The sequence below is a fragment of the Notolepis coatsorum genome (genome assembly GCF_963971535.1).
Source record: "Notolepis coatsorum genome assembly, chromosome: 2".
NCBI lineage: Eukaryota > Metazoa > Chordata > Actinopteri > Aulopiformes > Paralepididae > Notolepis > Notolepis coatsorum.
Window position 1 is genome coordinate 100,669,017 of NC_140166.1, and position 12,036 is coordinate 100,681,052.

Consider the following 12,036-nt stretch of genomic DNA (forward strand, 5'->3'; position numbering starts at 1 on the left):
GGTAGTGACTCACATTCCTTTACAGCTTTGGGTAGGGCGTTCCACATTGATGTGGCATAATTGCGAAACGTGTTTAGTCCCTTGTTTGAGCCGAATTTGGGTTTAACATGATTTGTGGAGCTCCCTCTGGTGTTGTGATCGTGGTATTCACTGACCTTTGGGAAGTATTTTGAAATGTACATGGGTACCTTGGTCGTGTAGTGTATCTTGTAGACCAGGCCCATTGCAAGTTGCTGTACTCCGTCGTCTACTCTAAGCCATCCTAGGTTGTCAAAGTGGGCAGGGGTGAGGTGGGTTCTAGGAGTAAGGCCAAGCAGTAGTCTGACAAGTTTGTTTTGAGATGTTTGTAATTTTGTTTTTAGCGCCTTTGAGGTGCTTTGGTACCATGAGGTGCAAGCATAGTCGTAGTACCCTTGAATGAGTGCTCCTGCCAGAGTCTTCAGGGTATTCTGAGAGGAGATCCGGTACAAGAATAGTTTGTTGGTTGACTTTTTTTTATTACATTGGATGCCATTTTGTCACAGGAAAGATTTTCCTCTAGGATGGAACCCAGGTAGGTAATTTCTTCTTTCCTTGTGACAATATTGTCACCCACTGTAACTGAGAAGCCGTCGGTCTTGCCGAGTTTGTTATTTTAACCGAAGAGAATGGACTCTGTTTTGCCCATGTGTAGATAGTTTGTCATCAGCGAGCCATATGCAGATTGCCTAGTTCCGAGCTGAGGGTTTTTTCAACCTGTAACTTGTTCTTGTCAGAGACCAGCAGGGCTGAGTCGTCCGCAAACAGGAACAAGTTGCAGTCACAAGCTGACGACAGGTCATTTGCATAAATTAGGAACAGTAGCGGTCCTAGTATGCTTCCTTGTGGAACACCACAGCTCACTGGGAGGGGGGATAGGGTACCGTTTACCTCCACCATCTGTTCTCTCCCCTCCAGGTAGGATTGCATCCAGCTCACTGATAGATTATCAGTGTGCGCGGGCGCTGGAGTGCATGTGAATGTTCAAGTGTGTGTTTTTGATAGAAATCTACCCCCATAGTATAGATGTGTGCGAGTTTTTCTGTGTATGTGCGTGTGTAATAGTTTGTTCTGTGTGATAGTTATATAGTGTGTATAGACCCGTTCGCTGTTTTTTTATATATTTTTTTAAACAAACCATGTTCGAGCCAATCAGCAATACCAACTGAGTCACGTGACTAAGTTTCCCCCTACCTGCGCGAGCTGCTGCGCTAAAGAAAAACGAAGTGGCTCAATGGAGAAACCATGACACTTCTGATTAAAAGTTGTTTCAAACGAAAACGGCTGGATGACATTTAGCCAAATCAGCATGGCTGTGAGTGTGAGTCGTAGCCTACAGCGAAGCGGTCTATACAGTATGTGTGATGTGTTTTTGAGTATTATGTTGTTCTGTGTATGTGTCTTGGTTTTTACGTGTTAGTTTGTGTATGTAGTAAGCTACCTACTATATAAACCCAAAAACTGTACAGATCAGTTAGTAATATAAATCTAGCATCATACATTCCCAAAACCTTGTAAATATGATTAAAGATGCAGTTTGTCATTAAGATTTATTTAGTTTAGTGGATACAGCACATTGTTAATCAATGAATGTGATGATGAGCAAATGCTCCTTTGTATTCATACGTGGTTCATGTAAAACCGTAAGCAATAAGCAATCAACATTCATTCATATCCAGCAAGTCCATTGTTTATTAAGTAGGTGAGACAACATTTGATACTGTAGCAAACTAGAACCATTTGACCCCAAAACATCACACATGTTCCAAATGCAACATCCAGCTTGCTTTTCAGAGTCAACCTAAGCCAGTGTTAAAGATAATAACTGGGGTCAACCTAAGCCAGTGTTAAAGATAATAACTGGGCCCATACACAAAATCATCATAGCAGATTAAGTGTAAAATGAATTTTTATTTAAGGCTTTTTAAATTTTATTTTGTAAACTTCTCAAAATACATGCCACCAAAAAAAACAAAGTAAACAACATGTGAAAAAGTGCTCTATCTAAGTTGGAGGGTAAGCTGGCACTGACTAGGATAATGTACAGTATTCACAAAGCAGTCTAGAGAAAACCCATCTGCAGCAGTTGTCTGTCCAATTCTGTCCTGTTCCTTGTGTTGAGAAAATAAAATAAAAAGCCAACCAAAGTATACAGTAAATAAAGAGAAATATGTAACCAGAAGGAAGAACAAGGAGTCTGATCATATTCAGATTGGAGGCACAAGAAAAATCAGTGCAAATTTGTGACATCTTTGATGGCAAACGTGCTCTCAAATAGTCATCGTCCCATGTATCGTAGTCGTAGGTATGTATATACCCAGAATATCAACCGCCCCCATTGTTCTACCTTGAGACATGTAAGAGATTCCAGAACCACTAAAGCTGAGGTGGCAGAGCAGGATTCACCCCTCTGAGTTTTTACCAGGCAAAGTTGACTGACTGCCTTGTGAACATGACCGCCTATGAACAAGAGTCAACAGAATCCCACACTAAAGCATTAACGCGCGCTCTCTCTCTCTCCAATTCTTGGCTTTAAATTGATCTAGTTTGGTGTCGGGGCTCCTGTCAAGGGTGTCAGTCTTCATCCTCGTCGTCTGAATCCATCACCTTTCGTCTGTTGAACTAGAAAGGCAGAGAGAAATCACAGGAACACATCAACATTATGGGGAAATGCGCTGACGTCTTCTCCAGAGTCAGACAAGATGATCGATACCAATTTCCTCTCTGTGCAGTCAGTAGAAAGCTATCCGGTTGCAAACTAGCCTAGCTTAGCACAAATTAATGGAAGCGGATACGGACTAGCTATCATACCTTAAAACTCTAGGAGGTGTTTTTAGCCAACAGCTAGGCTAGCAGCTCGATATCGGCTTCCATTAATTTGTGCTAAGCTAGGCTAGCTTGCAGCAGGATAGCTTTCTACTGAAGGTGCAGAGAGTAAATTGGTATCCATCTTCTTGTCAGACTCTGGAGAAGACAGTAAGCAACTAAGCACATTTCCCATAATGTTGGTGTTCGTTTAAGAAAATCCTGATAGCAGGACTACTACATTATGAATAATACATTAACTACTTTTATTGTCTTTTATACCTATTCTTATGTCTTTATTATTTATTATGTCTATTATGTCTTTATTAGATCAACTATGCTAATGTTATGCCTATGTTCATTTTATGCTATTTGCTGTGGGGCACTTTGGGCTGTGGTCCATGTGTGAAAGGGGCTATATAGTTATTATTATTTATTATCATTAAGTCTCGACGACATTGAAAATGAGGGTGACCTCAATTGTCCTTTGAGAATAAATATAGGTTTGAATTTAATTGAACAGCTGAGGTTCTTACCGTGACAGTCGTCTTCTTCTCTGTTTGCTGACTGACTTTCTCTAGGATCTCGATCAAGCCTGACTCTGAAATCTGACAGGAGAGAGAATCCATACACTTGTTACTAAAAAGGTACAAGGTAGAACATTGACATGTTTCAAGAAGTGGTATAACACTCTCACCTTTCCTCCCAGCTTCCCGTAGCGAGCCATCTGTATCAGATAGTTCTCCACAGCTTTAGCCTTGTCTGGTTTCACCAAAGCCAGGTTGTTCACTGAAAAGAGATGCAGGAAACTGAGCACCATGTGTTCATATTGTCAAAGAATTATCCAACTCTATACACTCACTAGGCCTACAGAAGGATACACCAATTGCCCACAACTCTTTGATTAACGGGAAAGCCACCTATAATGAACAAATAATTAATAATAGACAAGTATGTGTTCCTTACGAGAGCCACCTATAATGAACAAATAATTAATAATAGACAAGTATGTGTTCCTTATGCTTTCAACTGATACACTGAAGGCCAAACATGATATTATATTATATTCTCCCTGCTGCACCGTACCGACCTGAAAACTGATATGAACCAAATATCACGTTTTGTGAACAGCTCCTCCCATGTTCATATTGATACGGATCAAAAAAATTAAATAAAAAATCTACTCCCCAACATAACATGTCATGGTTAACGAGGCTAAATAATACTTGAACAGGAAACACAATTTCAATCAAGTAAAGTTAATCCAATTTGAAGATACTCACATCTGGCACGGGCAGACTGGTCTAGAACTTGAGCCAATATAGAGTTCCTCATCTCCGTATCCCTGTGGAATTTCAGGATAAGAACATAACAAGTCAAGTCAAGTGTTCCTTTATTAATCCCCTTAGGGAAATTCAGGTCATAGCAGCATGGGGGGGGGGGGGGGGGGGGGGGGGGGGCATAGAACAAAGTGCAAAGTAATAATACTGATAGTGATAACAGTAGTAGTAGTGAACAGTAGTGAGAGGCAGGATTCAATCAAACAGTAGTAATAGTGATGATGGTATACAATACATGGTCCAAACTGTAGACTGCATGCCATCATCTCTACGGATCGGAGAGTAAACTGTAGGGCTGTCTTAAATACTTCGAAGCTTCGTTCGACGGGCATGGGATTCGAATATGAAAATTAAATTCGATTATTAAAAAAAAATATATATGATTTTTTTTTTTTGTGCAAAATCAACTCTGCCTCTCTTTGTTAACTACAACAAGCAATGCTGTTTGTTATTTAAGATGAGGTCGGACTCGGCACTGACAGATTTGTGTTCATTGTGCCCCAAATTACATTTTTTTTTTTTTTTTTTAAATCTCGAAGCTTCGAATTAAAACCGAATCTCGGCCCCGAAGCTCCGAATTCCAAAAATAAATTCGAAGGTCAGGCCTAGTAAACTGATTGGGTGAAACGGAGGCGGTATTAAAGGAATGGTAAATCTTACCTCTGTTTGGCCTCCTGCTGGCCTTGCTGGTCATTTGAAGAGTCCTGAAAGGAGGACATCGTCAGCATACACTTAGATTCTTACATTCACCCAGTTAGTTGGTTTATAAGTCAGATCTCATACCAGCAAGCAAACAGCAGCCATGCTGAGAACGAAGTTATCACAAAAGTGAAAATTTGTCGAGACTTTTTCATAGAACTATATAGTCACTGAAAAGGTCACCCTCACTTGAGTATTTTCCACATACTGGTGTCTAGGGACGGGCGTAAGTAATCCATTACTCGCCATTTCAAATGAATTAGAGGGGTTTTTGAGGGTGCTCGATACAAATAATTTTTTATCACCAAGTGCTTGTTTGTGCCACTGAAACAGAAATCTCACATTGAAATCCCACAGGGCGTGAGTTGCTGCAGGAAGACAACACTGTGGAGCATGAGAGCATACCGGTAGGAGGGGTGGGGGGGGGGGGGGGACACTGTACACCTGTACAAGCAAAACTGTACATTGGAATATTGGCAAAACCGTACTTGGTCATTTACTGTACATTGGAGGGGGTTGGGTTAGGACATTTACAGGGGCCAGTTTCGAATTGCAGTCTCCCGTAGGTGTTCTTTGAGAGTGGTTTTGAAAGTGGGTAGTGATTCACATTCCTTTACAGCTTTGGGTAGGGCGTTCCACATTGATGTGGCATAACGGGTTTAGTCCCTTGTTTGAGCCAAATCTGGGTTGAACATGATTTGTGGAGCTCCCTCTGGTTCAGGGCTCTACGCTAACCTTTTTCACTAGGGGCACAGGTGCTCCTAAATGAAAAAATTTAGGAGCACACAAAGAAATTTAGGAGCACCCAAAAATATTTAGGAGCACAGTGAAAATATGTCAAGTAACAGAGTTTATTTTTTTTTTCAAAAATAAATGTATATTTGTACTGTGCGTGCATGTGCAAACGGGACACATCTGTGCAATAGCACATACCACCAAAGTCACTGGCCCACTGTGTGCGTGTGTGTGTATCATCTGCGTGTGCAAACGGGAATGGGACAGACATTTGAACTATTAATTAAGTGATTAATGCCTACTATGGCAAAGTTGTAGCCAACAACTAGGCCTAATAAGAAAGGCAGTGATATTGAACAAAAAGGAGACACTGGCTTTACAACCAGGGCCATCAGTAGAGGGGGGAGCTAGTGTTGCTCTTTTAGAAAAATAATCCTTTCAGGGTTGCCTATTGAAATACTGTACACCTCCAGTACAGTAGTTTGCGTGTCAGGTAGACCATTGATTGACAGTCGATTCTGCCAATTACGACATCACACCGTTGCAGGCGTTGCACTCTGGCCGTCCGGCGCTGCAGCTGGACCCTATTGCCACACCGCTTGCACTCTGGCCGTCCGGCGCTACAGCTGGACCCATTGCCCACCTCTGCGGTTGATAACGCTAGCCAAGTTAGCTGTACACACATACACAGTGGGCCAGTTGTAGGGGTGTAACAATGCATCGCAATGCATCGATCCTACTTTGCAATATTTACAAAACATGACATTGTTTTTGAACTCTAGCCATGGGGAAATGTTTAGCCAATTCACGTTAAATTTGTATGTCTTCCCTCCGGCTCCAGTGGGTGTAGCTTCGCTAGCTACAGTCAGTGGCTACATTGGGTGCTACAGTGGGTGTAGCCTCGCTAGCTTGGCCAACTTCGCTAGCATGCTGACTAGCGTCAGTATCTTGGTTAACGTTAACCATCACCTCTGTAACATGAGCTGCCTCGCCTGACTTCTCATTCTCCGGTATCTTTCGCGCAAAATAAAAATGAATGGGCTTCGACATGGCTGTATTATTGTTTGACTCAGACAGTGACGCAGCCGCTGATCATTACTTTCGGTTTCCAGTCGCGTGACCACAGGAAACTACTGTGATTGGAACGTTTATGCGGCTGTGAACTGTGGGACTTGTAGTTTTTTAACGATTCTCGCAGCGGAGAAAAAAAAGGACGAATGAGAGGCTGTACTCTGCACTCGCTGGCCCCACTCGCACGCCGTGCGAGTACTTGATTTTGCATGTTCGCACGCACATATTTTTAGGGGCATATGCGAGCAATATGGTCGCACTGTAGAGCCCTGCCGTGGTGTTGTGATCGTGGTATTCACTGACCTTTGGGAAGTATTTTGACATGTACATGGGTACCTTGGTCGTGTAGTGTATCTTGTAGACCAGGCCCATTGCAAGTTGATGTACTGTCGTCTACTCTAAGCCATCCTAGGTTGTCAAAGTGGGCAGGGGTGAGGTGGGTTCTAGGAGTAAGGTCAAGCAGTAGTCTGACCAGTTTGTTTTGAGATGTTTGTAATTTTGTTTTTAGCGCCTTTGAGGTGCTTTGGTACCATGAGGTGCAAGCATAGTCGTAGTACCCTTGAATGAGTGCTCCTGCCAGAGTCTTCAGGGTATTCTTGTTTACCAGAGAGGAGATCCGGTACAAGAATCGAGTTCGTTGGTTGACTTTTTTTATTACATTGGATGCCATTTTGTCACAGGAAAGATTAGCCTCTAGGAGGTAATTTCTTCTTTCCTTGTGACAATATTGTCAGTGTCACCCACTGTAACTGAGAAGCCGTCGGTCTTGCTGAGTTTGTTATTTGAACCGAAGAGAATGGACTCTGTTTTGCCCATGTGTAATGATAGTTTGTTATCAGCGAGCCATATGCAGATTTTGCCTAGTTCCGAGCTGAGGGTTTTTTCAACCTGTAACTTGTTCTTGTCAGAGACCAGCAGGGCTGAGTCGTCCGCAAACAGGAACAAGTTGCAGTCACAAGCTGACGACATGTCATTTGCATAAATTAGGAACAGTAGCGGTCCTAGTATGCTTCCTTGTGGAACACCACAGCTCACTGGGAGGGGGGGGGGGGTAGGGTACCGTTTACCTCCACCATCTGTTCCCTCCCCTCAAGGTAGGATTGCATCCAGCTCACTGATAAGACTATCAAAACTAGGGCTGACCTTCGAATTTTTATTTGGCAATCGAAGCTTCGGGGCCGAGCTTCGATTTTAATTCGAAGCTTCGAATTAAAAAAATTATTAATTAATTTTATTTTTATTTTTATATATTTTTATTTATTTTTTATCTTATGTTGTGGGACTTGTACAGCACTTGGTAAACTTTGTTGTTTTTAAATGTGCTCTATAAATAAAGTGGATTGGATTCATTAATTAAGTAGCCCCTTTCGTGACTGTGACGCAGCCAACAGTGTGATTTAATTCAAGGTGGATCGCTGTTGTCGTTTGAACTTCAGATTTCATGGGAACTACCAATCCCCCAAAGCAAGAATGTTTAAGATGAATGAAGTAAGATTTTGATTATTTGAAATATGGCCTGTGTAGACTAACCTATGCACAGAATTATGTCAGTCTACAAGGTCCGGATTCTACATGGTCCGGCAATGTAGACCTTGTAGACTCCACTACAGACCAATTATCAGTGAATGTTCATGCATTTTTAAGAAGGGATACTTCCACAAAAAAACAAAGAACTCACCAAAACATCTCAGTAGCACCTTATCTAAATGTTCCATTTCATATATGGAGATTCATATTTATTTATGTATTGCATGCCATTCTACATTTTATTTCCTATTTTGTTTATTCATCCCAGTATCTTTCTTTCTTATGTGTGGAATTCTACAAGGCATTTACATTCACATTTACATTTAGTCATTTAGCTGACGCTTTTATCCAAAGCGACTTACAAGTTCTGTACGACAGGTCATCAGGAAGGATACAACTCTATCAGCTGAGTAACAATATTCATCAAAGTGTTGCGTGTTACAGTGTAGGTTAGTTTATTAGGACAAGTGCATGACAGTAAGGTTAGTTAGGGTTAGACTTTTTATTTTTAAATTTTTATTTCAGATAATGGTTGAAGAAGTGCGTCTTTAGTCGACGGCGAAAGATTGGATGGGATTCGGCTGTCCTAACTGGGGTGGGTAGTTCATTCCACCATTGTGGGGTAGGGATGGGTACCGAATTCGGTACTTTTGAGGTACCGAACCGAAACACGTCGGTACTACCGAGTATCGAATCAAGTGAGAAACCGAAAAAAAAAAAAAAAAAAAATAAAAAAAAAAAAATTTATTAATTTTTTTTTTTTACTTTTTTTTTTTTTTTTTTACTTTTTTCTTTTCATGTCAACGTTCACACGCACAATATATGCTTACCTAGGATTTGACTTGATTCAACAACAAAGCAGTCGGAGCAATGACAAGCCGAAAACTGTCGAAATTGTAGTTATTTGAAGTTTGGATTTTTTTTTACGACTGAGGTAGGTAAATTAAATTTCGACAGTTTTCGGCTTGTCATTGCTCCGACTGCTTTGTTGTTGAATCAAGTCAAATCCTAGGTAAGCATATATTGTGCGTGTGAACGTTGACATGAAAAGAAAAAAGTAAAAAAAAAAAAAAGTAAAAAAAAAGTAATTTTTTTTTTTTTTTTTTTTTTAAGTACCGAAAAAAGGTACCGTTGGGTACCGGTATCGATTCACAGGTACCGGTACCGGTACCGGTATCGGTTCAAATGTGAAAGGTACCCATCCCTATTGTGGGGCAAGGACTGATAATAGGCGTGTAGGTGGTGTATATGTGTTTGAGGATGATATCCTTCAAACAGGCAATAGTGATGATATAATTTGGGCAGTGCTGAGCTGGGTTACTTTCCTCCAGTGTATTTGTCCCCCGGCCCCACCCAATGGCCCCATGCACACACACACACCGAAGTAAAAAAAAAATAAAAAATGTGAAAAAAAAATGAACAAACATTTTTTTTTTTTTTTAACTACGATTTTTTTTTAATGTTCGAAGCTTGTGCCATCGAACGAAGCTTCGAAGCTTCGAAGTATTTAAGACAGCCCTAATCAAAACCAATTGCTTTTAGCTTGTCAATCAGAATGGAGTGATTGACAGTGTCGAAGGCCTTTTGTAGGTCCAGCATGACCATGCCGCAGTATTTGCCCGCATCCACCTCTTGTTTGATGTGGTCGTTCAAATAGAGAAGGCATGTGTCAGTGGAGTGGGATGTTCTGAAGCCGGATTGGAATTCGTAGATTAGATTTTTTTCTGCTAGGTATCTTTCGACCTGTTCGTAGACTATTTTTTCCATGACTTTCGAGATGGAGGTAAGAATAGAAACAGGGCGGTAGACGGTAGTTGCCTGGGTCTAATTTGCTGCCCTTTTTGTGCAGAGGGGTCACCCTCACAATTTTGAAGTCCTTGGGGACGTGTCCCTGTTTTATGGAGAGGTTTATTATGCGTGTGATGACTGGGGTGATGGCGGCTGCTGAGTCTCGGAGGAATTTGGAGGGGATGTTGTCATGGCCAGTGGCCAGTGCCTATCCCTACTGGTGCACCATAACGTTACCAACTAAACACAAAATGCATGTATTACGACTAGACCAATATGAGATTGTTTTTCCTCTGATAAAGACAGGACTGTAGGGCTGGACGGTATGGTCTAAAATGTATATCACGGTATAATCATTTATCTTAAAATGTCTATATAAATGCTTCTCAAGTGGTAAAACACTGGTATGGCAGCTATCATTGTACTCTTGTATTACTAGGACATATTTCACATAGTACACAGAGGTATTTTAAGAACATTTATTGTGCAAAACTGCCATAGAAAAATGCTAACCCTTTTCTCAAGTTACTTCCATCTCTGAAAAACACTTTTTTCATGAAATACAATCAAATCAAGCGGCACAAAGTGAAAATACAAACTACAGCAGGACAGGAGGTTTCTTTCCATCAAACAACTCAAACACAATACAACTCCAACTAGGGCTGTATTAAATACTTCAACGCTTCGTTCGATGGGCATGGGATTTGAATATGAAAAAATAATTAGAATATAATTTTTTTTTAATTATTATTATACTTTTTTTTTTTTTGCTAAATCAACTCTGCCTCTCTTTGTTAATTTCAACAAGCAATGCTGTTTGTTATTTAAGATGAGGTCGGACTCGGCACTGACAGATTTGTGTTCATTGTGCCGCTTTTATAAAGCCTCAAATTACGGCTTACAATATTTCATGAAAGCAAAGTGTTTAGTTTGTCTAAGATTTAAAAAGGTTTAAACTTTACAGCACTGACAAAGTTGAACAAAGTGATGTCACACCAGCATTGTCAACACAGTTGAAAACGGGAGCAGCCCCAATGGATAAAGCGATATAAAGACACAAATAGCCAAATAAATGTGAAGTTAAATGTGAAGTTATCTTTGAACCTCCGTTGTCAAGCCTCGTCAATATAACCCCCCCCCCCCCCTTTCCTCACTAATGGAACTGATGCCACAGTCACGTTAGCACGTTAGCGGCTAACGTTAGCCCGTTGCTGTACTAAAGCAAGTCTCGTCTCAGCCTCCTTAGCCGAATTGAAATGCCAAAATTATATGGCAAGGTTCGTGAGCAAGTGGAGAAAAACTCAGTACAATTAAACACTATGCAACGACCACTGCAAACGTCGAGTGTCGCCTAGTAACGTTAACGTTATTGCTACTGCTGTGACTAGCTGCTCTAGTCCAGGGGTTCCCAAAGTTTTCAGGCCGCGACCCCCGAAATAACAGTGTCAGAGAGCCGCAACCCCCACTATTATAGGAGGTAAAAAAAAATATTTAAAATCTTTTTTAAAAATGATACTTTCTTTTTTATTTGTATTTTTTTTAATGGAAATGTATGGTTGAAACATGCAAACGTTCAAACGCACACACACTAATAAGCATTGGAGGCTTTTAACCAGGGCCGGACTGGGGAAATCATTCAGGCCAGGAAATATAGTGCGAAATATATCCCCAGTCAGGCCACTTTTTAAAAAGGGGGGGGGGGTCCCCCACCAGGATTTTTTTTGTTACAAAGACTTAATTTCCTGTATTCTGGTGCAGGGATTCTTTTTATTTGTACCCTTTAAATGCCAGTATTTGTGATGGCATCACAAATTATTGTTAAGAAAACAGGCTAGCATGTATGATTAGCAACAACACTGATTTTGATGGATTCAGTTTTTTTGTAATGTCAGATTGAAAATAATACAATATTTTATTCAACTTCAGCCCTGATCATAACACCACATATTCATTTTGTAATTCTAACCCTTTAAATGCCAGTGTGTGTGATGGCATATATTTGCAATATATCAAATGCAAAGTAGATTTTTCTGGAGGGATTATTACAGGCTAG

The 12,036-nt window shown here is 40.7% G+C and overlaps 1 protein-coding gene across 1 annotated transcript in view; it reads right to left on the bottom strand.

The window, feature by feature from the left end:
• Positions 1–1,615: 1,615 nt before the first annotated feature.
• Positions 1,616–12,036, bottom strand: part of pdcd5 (programmed cell death 5) — a 31,242-nt gene continuing 20,821 nt past the window's right edge. Inside the window, exons 2-6 of the mRNA XM_084308665.1 lie at positions 4,824–4,867; positions 4,107–4,168; positions 3,521–3,612; positions 3,360–3,431; positions 1,616–2,640 (exon numbers count right to left, since the gene is read on the bottom strand). Of these exons, the coding sequence (XP_084164791.1) occupies positions 2,593–2,640; positions 3,360–3,431; positions 3,521–3,612; positions 4,107–4,168; positions 4,824–4,867 (318 nt within the window). The 3' untranslated portion in view covers positions 1,616–2,592. The remainder of the gene's footprint in view (positions 2,641–3,359; positions 3,432–3,520; positions 3,613–4,106; positions 4,169–4,823; positions 4,868–12,036) is intronic.